General features: G+C 46.1%; 1 protein-coding gene across 2 annotated transcripts in view; it reads right to left on the bottom strand.

Annotated features, from left to right (window-relative positions):
- The window catches only part of DENND11 (DENN domain containing 11), a 38,776-nt gene that overhangs the window by 9,379 nt on the left and 16,298 nt on the right, over window positions 1–13,099 (bottom strand). For both annotated transcript variants that reach the window (XM_074366903.1, XM_074366902.1), the window contains exons 4-5: window positions 5,688–5,841; window positions 226–364 (exon numbers count right to left, since the gene is read on the bottom strand). In XM_074366903.1, the coding sequence (XP_074223004.1) occupies window positions 226–364; window positions 5,688–5,841 (293 nt within the window). The remainder of the gene's footprint in view (window positions 1–225; window positions 365–5,687; window positions 5,842–13,099) is intronic.

Genomic DNA, 13,099 nt, shown 5'->3' with positions numbered 1-13,099 from the left:
ACTGATTCGTCACCCAATACATCTTATGTATTACCAGAGTCCACATTTAAAAATACAAATCCAACCATGTCACTCCTGGGCTTAAAACCTGTGCACTTCCGCTCCCCTCACCCCCCAGACCCCAAACGGCTCAATCTCTTCTGACCTCCGTCAACCATGCAAAGACTCGGGCAGTTTCTGTTGCAGAGAACCTGGGAAGAGCCCCTGACTTTGGCTTCTAGTTACCTCTATAGCATACGACGCCCACAGGAGGGGGAGAAAATATCAAAATGCGCTTTCGAAGTAAGGCAAATTTCCAAAGGATGAGGATCTGCTCTCCAAAGAACTTAATAAACTGAGACATGCAGCCAGCTGGGTGTGTGATCTGAGAAAACGAAAAGGGGGTGGGGGGCAGGGAGGGAGGAAGAGCTTATTAGAAATATTGCAAAAAATATTCAGTACAGGTATGTGCTAACCCCCCCCCCAAAAAAAACCCCTAAGATATATAACCAGATAGATACAATAAGGGACGGTTACTTCTACATAAAATGGTATTTTTCACTTAGAAAGTCTTATGTTGAACTAGAATGCTATGGTTCAACAGCTCCCCCGATACTCTGACATTTGAGTGTAGGGATAATGAACTACCTTCCCTGGGGAAGGGGTGCAGAGGCAGCAGAGCTGGACGTAACCTGTGAAGACCTCTCAGGTGACGGGCACCCCAGTGAGAAGTCCCGCTCCAAACATGACTGATCACCGGAAGGAAGAAAGGGTGAGCCAACAGTCCCAGGTGAGATCCCAGAAGTCCTGGGACCCCACTCCTGTCTGCACAGGTCACACAGGCAGGAAGACCCCCAGGCCACTGGCACAACTGCACTGAACTCCACCCGCACCTCCTCTTAGGGCGGGACGCGAGGCGCCCCCAACCTCTGGGGGCCGCCTCCCCAGAGCCCGGAGCCAAGGTGGATCCTGGGGGTTAGAGCACAGCTCGGAGCCAGGGAGGGCCAGAGCCAGCCCCGCTCTGCCAGTCACTAACAGGGAGGCCTGGGGAAAGTCAACCAGAGTTTCTGGTTCACTTTCCTTATCTGTAAAATGGGGAGACCCCCACATCCCTCAGATGGCTGGAAGGACCATTTGTGAAAATCGTATGGAGCACGTAGCACGTGGGAAGAGCCCACGTGCAGCGGCCATGACTGTCGCTGACAGGACGCAAGGCTTCAAGCCAGGCGCTTGGTGAGCGCTGGGGAAGGTGACCTCCATGATCAGGCGTCAGAAGTCCTAGGGCTCTTCACCCTCCCAGATGCAGGAGAGAGCACCAAGGCCGCCTGCTGGGCGTGACACCTGGCAGCGCTCCAGGGTACCCGCCACCCATGCCCTCTGGACCCCTGGGGGGGCTTCCCTTCCCGGGCACCAGCACCATCCCTTCGCCCCAGGCCTGCAGGAGGGCTGCCCTAGTAGAAAGCCCTGTCTGCCCTCTGCCTACTTCCTCTGCCACCATGTCCCACGTCTCCAGGAGGAGAGGCAGCGAGCCATCTGGTCACTGACTCTAATCACACCTCTCCCGAAATCCTCGCCTCCCCTGGTTCCCTCCCTTCTTCTGCCTGTTCCACCTCAGCCTCTGGCTTCTACCCGCCAACCAGACAGAATGGAGCCAAAGCTTCTTCCTCTCAGCACACCCTCTGCTTCTCCTCGCGCCTGAAACGTGTGCTTCTACTGCATGAAGGCCTTTCAGGGTTTTGTCCAAATGCATCCTGGGCCCTAGCATCCTAGAATAAATCACCAATCCTTCTTCTGATCTTACTTACTTATTCCTTTGTTCACAGAAGTAGGTGTGCATCCTTGCAAGAACTATTCCTCACGAGCTCACTCTGCGCCAAGCCCTGTGCTAAGCAGTCTTGTTCCAACAGTGAACCAAAGGCCAGGCGCTGCCCTCGTAGAGTTTACAGGCCAGTGGGAGAGGCCAGTGGGAGATGCAGGGATGCAGGCACTCAAGCCCCAGCCTGGTGAGAGCCGTGATGGGAGGAGGGCAGGGGGTGCAGGATCATGTGCAAAGGCCCGGAGACAGGAGAACACAAGTCGCTTCTTGGGAACTGCCAGTGGCCAGGGAGCTAGACAGGGGCCTGGGCTGCAAAGAGAGCAGCCCCACGAGGGCAAAAACTTCCTCTGTCCAAGTGCATGGCATTCCTCCTGCTTTCACTTCAATCCATTTCCCTTTTCTCAGCCTTGTTCTGCTGCAGCTTTTACAGACAACTTTCTTTTCTTGACCTGCACAGTTCCTACCTTTATGTTTTCCCTCCGACCTTTCATGTCAGGTCCTCTCTCCTCTTCTTACTCCCTGACTACTACTGTTGGCAGGCCCCTGGGGTTCTCACTTCCTCCCTCACCTTTCACCCATATCACCCTGGGAGTCCATCCACTCCTGGGGCTCAGCCCCTCATCTCTGTCTCTCTCCCACTCTCCCTCTTCCCTAGGGGAGCATCTACCAGCCGTGGCTGGGCCTCTCAGAGAGGCCGCCTCCTGCCCTCCTCCCACTGCCTGGGTTTTATTTATTTTTCCCTCTGCAATAGTCTTAGGTCTGACCTCTACTTAATAAGCTTTTAAAAAAAATTTCTTTATACGTGTTCACTATGTAAAAAATTCATTAAACAGTATACATATAATTTTTCAACCGGTTGATACAAATGTTTTATCTCAATAGGAAGGTTACATAAAAATTTCTTTGTATCTACATGTACGTGATAGTCCACGAATGACCAGTGGGATCCTGTCACACATACCGCATTTTCAGCACTGCATTTTCCCCCAGCCCCTTCCTTTCTTACACATCTAAGCACTGTCCCTCCAGACCTACCTCAGCCCCAGGTGATAACATATGTACTGATAGCCTCGATCACCCCCATCCACGTTCTTCCGTGTTCATGCGTATGTGCGGATGTATCTGCATCCATGTGTAGAGCTCTACCCAAGGCAGTGATTATTTCACAGAAGTGTGATCGCAGCGTACATAGTTTTCTGCACTTTGCTTTTCTCACACAAAAATACTTCCTGGTAGAGCTTTCATGTCAACTGCTTATGCTCTAATTTGCTATTCATCATCCCTGGATAATATATGGGGCAGTCTGATTTTCCACCACTCTGAATAACGTTGAATTAAACATGCTTATACAGACGTCATGACACTCTGGTAGTTTACAGATACAGGACAGATCCTAAGGAGTGAGACGGCTGGATCAAAGGGTACATGTCTTTTTCATTTTAGTAAACACTAACAAATTGTTTATTTTTTAAAGACCATTCATATTTCTATCTGTAAATCTACTAAGGTATCCTTTCCCCTGCGTCTCCTAGGGTTTCACATGTCTGTTAATGAGCTGCCCTCCCTAAGGCAAAAAACAGAAGTCAGTTTTACTTTTTCTACTTTGGTCCTCCGTCCTGGCCTCTTGGGGAGAGGGATCTAGGGACACCCAAGTCAAATGCTGGTCACCTTCCTGTGGGTTTGGAGGTACCAGCAGCAATTTGACTCAGAAGGAAAAAAGGGAATAGAGGAGTGAAGAGAAAGAAAAGAAGTTTTGATCCATTCAGGCCCAGAATTGTCCTAAGGACCCTTTGATAGTTTCTTAATTACTGCCTCTCAGCTCATGCAGTGGAGATCTTAAGACTACATTTCCCAGACTCCTATGCCAGTGGGCCACCTGCTAGGTTCTTCCAATGGGAGGTGATGACTGGAGATTAGAAGGCAGGAAGAAGCTTCTAGCTTTGGTTTCTAGCTCCTGCTGGGATTTCTCCAGCAGCAGAGGACACCTCAGATTCCAGCCCCCAGCTTTTCCTGGCAGCCCCGGCTCTGGCTGAGCCCCACCCCCACAGTAGGTCGGGCATCTCCAGGTGCATAGCCCCTCCCTAAGCGGTCTGAGCACCAGCTGGTCAGGGCCCCTCCTCCAAGCTCCTGTAGTTTTGATTATGTCACTTTTCCCTCTTTGTTACTCCAGCCCCAGGAGCCCATGGCAGGCAGCATCTAAGCCCACAGTGAACCCCACCTATTGGTATTTACGGCCTTCTGCAATCCCCTCTTCTTCTTGAGTAACTTGCTTTTAGCCACCAGACTGTGGCAACGTTGCACGGCTGCCACTTCCAGTTAGGTACAAAGGATTATGACTTCCATCTTACCCACAGCCTTTTCAACTTACTGGCTTTGATGAAGCAAGCCACCATGTTGGAGAGGCCCACTGAGGGCAAGAGACAGAAGCAAGGTGCTCAGTCCAACAGCCCTCCAGGAACTCTACCTTCCCGACAACTACATGAGCTCAGAAGTGGACACTTCCCCAGTCAAACCTTCAGATAAGACCTCAACCCTGGCTGACACCTTGACTGCAGTCTTGTGAGAGACCATGAAGCAGAGGACCCAGCTGAGCCATGCTTGGATCCCTGACTCACAGGAACTCTGAGATAACAAATATGTACTGTTTTCAACCATTAATTCGGGGGTGATGTGTGATCAGCAACTAATATAGGGTAGTAGCCACTGTTGTAATTATTAGTGTTCAGGTTATCCTGTTACCTTCCTGTGCCCTCAGTTTTCTGATTCCTGTATTACCAATTCCCTGTATTGAATTAGTCTGAGATCTCAGAGTTAGTTTGTGTTTTCCTAACAAGACCCTACCTGGGACTTATTCAGGTTCAAATGCCAGTCTAGTATTTAAGATTTTCTGCAACCTATTTTTCCACTCTTTTCTCTTCTGGCCAGCTGACATCAAGTTCAATCCCAGTCAAACTAGTCTGCTCACCTCCCTTTCTCACACCCACACCCCCAGAAGGGCAATGGGTGGGGTCAGGAGGGAGCACTGGCCTTGGCACCAGGCCTGTGTTCACATCCTGGCTCTATCTCCTATGAGCGGTAAGGCCTTAAGTAAGTTACTGAACCTTTGTAAACCTCAACTAGTTTATCTGTCAAAAAGGAATTTAAAAAAAAAAATCTACTTTAAAGAGAGCTGCAACAGGTGTTGATAAACAGCTGGCGGAAGGCTCAGCTCACAGCCCGACTGCCGCGCACACCTTCCCTCAGTCTAGGGTGAGCATCCTTCACTTCTCCCCTCGCCAAATACTTCGGGGACCAACTCCTGTTTGAAGATGCCTTCCCAGAGTTCTCTCTTAAACTCATGACATAATTTCTCTACCAGGGAGCCCCAGGTTTCTACTGAAGTATCTTGTGACCCCCTACGGGGGAGGCGAGGGGAGGAGGAGGGGAGGAAGGAGCAGCTTCACACTCACTGCCACCTTCGTCCCCTCCTGACACCTAACCCTCGGCCGGGTGTTCTGTTAATGGTAAACAAACATATTCTAATACAAAGGACTTCAGATGAAATATACAATGTAGCAATACCAAAATATCATAACTAAGAAATGTCATAACTGCTCAGATGTCTGACTTCCAACTTTGTGAAGCGATCACTAGAGCCAAATCCACCTCGCTCCCCCTTAGGCGTCCGCCACGGCTGGCCTATCAGCACGGCTGTGCACCATGATTACAGGAGTGTCTTTCTAGAAGGCATATTGTTCAAGACAACTTGCCTTATGTTTTAAAAGAGCCCAAGTGCTCACATGACAATCCTGTTCTCTCAAAAGCAGAGTCTAGGCATGAGCGCAAGACATAATTTCCTCATTTGTTAAAATAATAACAACTACTGTCCCAGACCCGAGTCCGGCTGACCCACCTTCATCTCAGGGTACATGTAGCGGTGGATGGAAGGCAGCCAGCAGACAGGGGGCAGGCTGCCGCCTCTCCCGGGGCCAGCGTGCAGCACCCCCTTCTTGTCCTCGTAGAAGGCGGCCAGGTGCGAGTAATGTCCCGGCGTCTCCAGCTGGTGCCTGCGCAACACGCACGACACACACGCACAGTGAGGATGGCTCTGCCACTCCCCCCGGCCCCAAGGGCAGTGACACGGATGGGCAAAGGCCTGATAAACTAAAAGACCCCTTTTCAGGTTGCCTAGCACGCCTCCGTCCGTGCTACACAAGCTCCTTAGGAAAAGCTCAAACGCGGAGTCTGACACTCCCCGATGGCGCCATGGACACACTCCCCTTCTCACGGGAAACAGGAGGAGTTAACAGACTATAACTAATGCCCATTGTTTCTGAGCGAAGAGTGCCAACGATTGTGTGCTGCTTCCCAAAGAAAGGCTGTTGGCTGTGAGAGAGACGGGGTAACTTGGAAGGCCACACATTCCCTGCTTAATGCTGCTCTTTGTTTAGAAAGCGTGCCTGCCTTCCTGCTTTGCTGTTATAAACAGGGAAGAAGAACCATACCCCTTAATGTCTCAAATAATGGAGAACAACCGTTACTGGGTATCACTAAGGACTCATCATTTCTGCATCAAGTAATAAAGTCATTAAAAAGCTCAGTCTTTTTCTCCCACCCCGACCCCGCTCGGGTGACAGAGACTTGTCTGTGGGTCATCCTGTCAACTGACTCCCAAACCAAGAAAGCAATACTGAGACCCTGGACCATTTGGACAAAGGAGCATCCTGACTTCAAGTCAAGCACGGGAGGCCTGTGGGTACCGTTTGACATAATATTTAATAGGAATGTAACAGATTGAATTTAAAATCAGGTCATTAGGGTGAGCCGGAGTCCAGTATGACTGCGGTCCTTACAAAAAGGGGGAATTTGGACACCCAGACACACACACGAGAGCACCACATGAAGAAGAAGGCAGCAATCAGAGTGCTGCACCTACAAGCCGAGGAACCCCAAAGACGGACAGGAGCTAGGAGAGAGGCAAGAAGAGAGCCTCATCTAAGAGCCCTCGGAAGAAACCAACCACGCTGACCCCTTGATTTTAGACTTCCAGCCTCCAGGACTGTGCGACAATACATCTCTGTTGTTCTCAGTCCCCCAGTTTTTGGTACTTCGGCACAGCAGCCCTAGGAAACTAATACAGAGAGAAATAAAAGGCCCTGGAATGATTTTAATTTTCTTAGAATCCTAAAGAAATCCTTAGAAAGTAAAGCCGAAAAAGGGCCTCTCACTCTCTGTGACACATTTCAGACCCTCTCCAAACACGAGGTTCCTTCCTTTCTAGTGTATTGTGCAGTCTGGCCAGGTGTACAGTGGGGGCTCGGAAACAGTGAGCAAAGGGGAGGAGAAGAGAGCTTTGGGCAAATTTACACTTTAAAAAGGAAAAACAACAATATCAAGTACACTCCAAAAAATGATTACTAAAGTAAACTTCTCTCTGAGCCACAGCTCTCTAATTTGGGGCTCCTATACCTTGTTTTAAGCTTTGCCCAAAGAGGCAGTCGTGTGATGCAATAATAAATGACTCGGGGGGTGTGCTCTCATAATCATTTCTTTCACTCTAACAAACGGTCACATGTGCGATGGAAAGTCCACGGGGCAAAGCCGTGTTTGATTACTCTGAGAAGATGGCAGGCTTCAGCTGTCCTTCAGGGCTGGGTGCTAAGGTGATGGAAGTCTGACTACTAGAAAGTAACACAAAGACAATTAAGTTCCAAGGTGTTTTCATGACGACCTAATTTCCTTACAAAGAACAGTGGGAGTCATTTTATTATATTTTTAATACTGTATTTTCTGCGTTAAAGTGGGCTGTATTTTCCAGGCTCATTGTTTGTTGACTTGCTGTTCAATTGACTATCTTACCTGTTTGACTACATTAAACTCTGTACTTGAGCCAAGATTCTAAAGAAGAGGTCACTATGAAGTTACAGTCTCTCACACAAAAAGCTAGTGTCAGGATCCTGTCCTCTGCCAGCCCGAGGTACTAGTGACTGATGGAACAGAACAAGGCGATAACAGGGAATACAGAACAAGAACACAGAGATAAATATAAACTGGCAGTTTCTGGATAAATGTTAGACAACCATTGTATGGAAACCTCAAAATTTAAACACACTATAGATTTTGCAATAAACAAGACTGATGATCAAACTTTAACACCAAGATAAACCAAAAGGTACTGAAACAGGGCTGAGAGTGCTGGAAGATAAGCTGGACTTCAAAGACGATGCAGAAGGACCTTCCTGGTGATCTTATCTACGCGGATGCACAGACGAAGGAACGCAGGTCCAGTGGCTATGGCAACAGCTCAAGAGATATGCCACTGTGAAAACAGAGTAACCTGCACAGTATGTGCTACTGATCGGAAGCCGCCGGCTTTGGGCCAGATCAGGGATTCCCTGAAGGACCAGACACCAGGGTGCCCCTTAAGCCCACAGCCCCTTCACGGATACAACATAAGCTATGTGACCATGTGGATGCCCACTACACCTAATCCTGCCTTCCCCTGCCACACCGGGCACTGATGCACCCAGTGTGAGCATCAGAGACACCTCTGCACGGCAACTACACTTCATGACCCTCATGTACTCACTACTGGTCTGAACCAGTCTGTCTGCTGGCCGTGCAAGTACAGAAAAACAAGTATTTCCGTTTACAGCTGGTGCGGGTACAACATGGTACCACCTTTCTGAAGAGTCACTTGCAATTTGTATCAAACTGTCCACTGTATGTCCTCCAACCCAATGATTCCATTTCTAGGACCAAGGCCTACAGATCTGTATATGGATATGATCATTCACCCATAAGGACACTCATGTTAACAGCAGTGAAAAGAAACAACCTAAATGTTCATAGCAGCACTATTTACAATAGCCAAGACATGGAAACAGCCTAAATGTCCATCAACAGATGACTGGATAAAGAAGATGTGGTATATTTATACAACGGAATACTATTCAGCCATAAAAATGACAACATAACACCATCTGCAGCAACATGGATGTCCCTGGAGAATGTCATTCTAAGTGAAGAAAGCCAGAAAGAGAAAGAAAAATACCATATGGGATCACTCATATGTGGAATCTTAAAAAACAAACAAACAAACAAACAAAAAACCACATAAATACAAAACAGAAACAGACTCATAGACATAGAACACAAACTTGTGGTTGCCAAGGGGGAGGTGGCTGTGGGTGGGAAGGGATAGACAGGGAGTTCAAAGTTTGTAGATACTGACAGGCATATGCAGAATAGATAAACAAGATTATACTGTGTAGCACAGGGAAATATATACAAGATCTTGTGGTAGCTCACAGCGAAGAAAAATGTGACAATGAATATATGTATGTTCATGTATAACTGAACAATTGTGCTCTACACTGGAATTTGACACAACTCAATAAAAAAAAAAGTTAAAAAAAAAAAGAAGCAACCTAAAAGCCCCGTGACAGTGGAGCAGTTAAATAAACTGAGACACATCTATATATTGAAGTGCTGTGAAACCACCAAAATGGTGCCGATGACTATTATGCATGATGTATTCAAAGCTCTACTGAATGACCTCAAAATTTTTTTTTTTTAAAATAAATGTGCATGTGCATATTTATACATGGGGAAAAAACCAGAAGGATATAAATGTTAACAGCAGATATGTCTGGCTCATGGGATCATGTTCTTTTTTTTTTTCCCTTTGAGCTTTTGCCTGTTTTTCAGTTTTCTCCAATAAGTTTGTGTTCATTTTATATTTAGTTTTTTTAAACTTTTCAATATGGAAAATTTCAAACATACACAAAAAGCAGGAAGAAGAGAACAGTAGACCCCATGATCCATCATTTGTTTCAACAAGGATCAATATTTTACCAAAGTGGTTACCTCTGTACTCTATTCCCTGCCCCATACCCCTCCACTCTTTTTCCTGAAATATTTTAAAGCAAATCCCTTATAACATTTTACCTGTAAGTACTTCAGTATGCATTTCTAACTAATAAAGTCTATTTAAAAAATAACATAACCACATACCAGTATCTCACCTAACAAAACTAGTAATGATGCCTTAATACAAATGTATACCCAGTCCACACTCAGATGATACCAGCTGTTCCCCAAAATGTTATTTTACATTTGGTTGTTTGCATCATGCTCTAAGCAAGGTCAAAACTGTGACTGTGTGTTGTAAAATCCCTTTTGTTCTCTAACATTCCCTCTTCCTGTCTCTCATTAATTTTTTTAAAAATATAAAGTAGTTCTCTAGTATCTTCTGATTAATAAGAAACAGTCATAGAAAAGATTCTCTAACTGGAGAGATACTGAAGCCAAAAGCTGTGGATGAAATACTAAGAAATAAATTTAGGATATTGTAAGTGAGGGTAAATAGAAAACACATATTCAGTGTTTTCAAAAAATCAAGTCTAGTTAATTTATACAAACGTCATTGCTGCAGTCAAGTAGTAATTAATTAACCCAGCCTCGACCTGGGCTGACGTCACTGGCCTCCTCCTCTCCCTCACGCTCTCTCGTGCAAGTCCTTCTCTCACGTTACCCCGAGCTCTCTTTCATCACCAAGCTGGAAAACCTTTCGAGCTGTGACTCAAAATCTAGAAGCCATAAAAAATCACTGAATTCAACAAAGAAGGACATCTGCAGACAAAAAGTAACGTTAAAAGACAAACGACAAAGTGGAAAAATATCTTCCATTTCTATCACAAAGAGCCATTCTCCCTAATATACAAAGAACTCCTAGAAATCAGTAGGAAAAGGCCAACAATCAAAAAGCAATGTAGTCAAGGCCAGAAACAGTTTACAGAAGAGGAAACATAAATGACTCAACATATACAAAGGAGCTCAACGCTCACTCCTAAGGAAAATGCAAATTAAAATGATGCTCCTGCACTGTGTTTTCCTCATTAGGACACCCAAAATCCCATTTTTATTTTTGCGTTGGCAGTGCTGTGAGGAAACCGCACGCTCCTCGTTATTGCTGGGCCTACGAAATGGTAAGACCTGTCTGTAAAGCAATTTGACAGTCTCTATTAAAGTTACACCAATTCTTTTTTGAACCGCCAATTTCATTTCTAGAAATTCAATGCACACATATACTACTCATGTGTGACGTGATGCTCGCTCACACATACTATTCAGCGCAGCACTGCAACAGCACAAGACCGGAAACAACCAAATGTCTAGGAGACGTGTGATAAACCAAGCCGTCACCTTTCATACAGAGCATGTAATACAACGGAAGGAAACAGTGAAGAAGCTCTCCACGTACTGATATGAGACCTCGCAGATATACTGTCGAATGAAAAAAGCAAGGTGCAAAGCAACACATGTAACATGCTACTTTTTGTATGAAAAGGGGGAAAGTAAGAACATACACCTGTATCCGCATATACACATACACAAACTTCGGAAAGGTACACGGGAAATTTACAGTGATTGCCAGGATTATTGGATGGATGTGGGAACCGGGTGAAGACTTTCCGTCTGATGCCAGTGGTTGAGACTGCCACTCCCCTCTTCCCTTAGTAACAGAACCTTCCAAATTTTAGCTGGTCACATGGCCACCCAGTTAAAAGACCACAGTTCCCAGACTTTCTTGCTGCTAGGTGTGGCTGGTAACTAAGAATTGGCCAATGAAATGTGGGCAGAAGCGATGTGTTCCATTTCTGGGATTTATGTGTTTTTCCCCTCCCTGCAGGCTAGAACATGACCTGGTAATGGTGAATCAGCCTTTACCACATGAGTGAGTACAATACTCTAAAGAGAGGACAGCACACAAAACTGGAAAACCTGGGCTCCAGAATGACCCACTGGAACAAAGCCATCTACCACACAGGATGGCTTCTCTCCCTCTGGGACTGCCATGCTAGAAAACCTACACTTCTATCTCGTTTGCGTCACTGTACTTTGGGTCTCTCTCTCTTTTTTTTTTTTTTTTTTACAGCAACTTAGCCTGGACTCGCACTAAAGCAGAAAATGATACCCAGGGATGAGTTACCAATGTATCAAAAACCACACTGTACCATTGGCTTGGAACTGGTAAGAGAAGATGGTAAGAAAAATAGATGCTGCAGACAAGCAGGCTGGAAACCTTTGTTATAACTGTAGCCAAAATTCTGATAGATCTTCAATGACTTGGAAGAAAAGCCCTGTGTCACCTGGACTTGTAACTTTAGGTAAAACAGTAAGAAACAGTATCGACAGTTTCTTGATGTTTTGAATGAGCTACTATAAGATAAGAAAGAATTGGCTAGTTCGCAAGCAGAAATGGAAGGAAACACTGCATAAGAGTATGTGTTCTGAGTTCCACAATATAAAAATTGAGTCTCCAAACATTTTGGACCCCATAGGATGGGAAAAGCCAGTTTCTCTGTACCCAAAGAGCGGGAGAGAAGAATTTCTCTCAAAGCCTTTGTGAAAGTCTCCATTTAAATATTCTTGGCCAGACATGGGAGTCAGCCCATTTAAAAAGATTGGACTTAGGGCTCCGCCTTAAGGTAGGTGTTGCCATTAAAATGAGGGAAAGAGAGAAACGAGACCAGAGACCAGTAACTAGTCTACCATCTATTGATTTAAAAAATAAGATCCAGGAGAGATTTTTGGCAGTGGATATTCTTACCTGATACTGATTGGAAATAAACAGATGAAAAGCCTAGTTAGTTTTTGAGGACTCTGTATTTGTCATAAGCTTGGCCTAAAACAGCCTGTGACTTCTCTGTGACCCTTAAAGTCACTAGACCCCCAAACCTACACCAGCAGGAAACAACACGTTCTAAAGCTAGGCATCTTTCTCCAATGCCCACTTCGCAAGTGGTTGTGGCAGGAAATGGTTAAAGAACCCCCAGGACGGCAAAGCCAGGAGCCACGGAGGAAAACGGACAAGGGGATTCCAGCGAGCAGAACCAAGGGGTGGCCAAGAGCACACTGCCCTGTGAGGACAAGCCGGCTCTGCCATCCCTGCTCGGCGGAATTTCACTACTGTTATGGACTAATGGCTGCTTGTGTTTCTCATTCTTCTTTTTCAAATAGACGTTTGTATTATGCCTTCTATGTAGCATTTGGGAGGTGGGGAGTGGAGGACTTGACTGTTCTTTCATAGCTTTTCAGGATGAGAAGAACCATGTCCTGACTGCCTCGTATCACGCAGAAACCCTGGGTTTTAGACCAGCAGCACTGATGAGATGAGACTCTGTCGTCTCTCTAGGGGTGGGAGGACTGTCCTCTGTGTGTGGGAAGGGTACACTCAGATACCCAGTCACCAGGGGGGCAAAGGGAAGCAGAGGCTGCTCATTTTTTCCCATAATCATTCTTCTCTTCTTCCTGTTTGTA

This window comes from Camelus bactrianus, chromosome 7 (genome assembly GCF_048773025.1).
Source record: "Camelus bactrianus isolate YW-2024 breed Bactrian camel chromosome 7, ASM4877302v1, whole genome shotgun sequence".
Taxonomy (NCBI): Eukaryota; Metazoa; Chordata; class Mammalia; order Artiodactyla; family Camelidae; genus Camelus; species Camelus bactrianus.
Note: the sequence above shows the minus strand (reverse complement) of the source record. Positions and strands in the feature narration are given on the sequence as shown.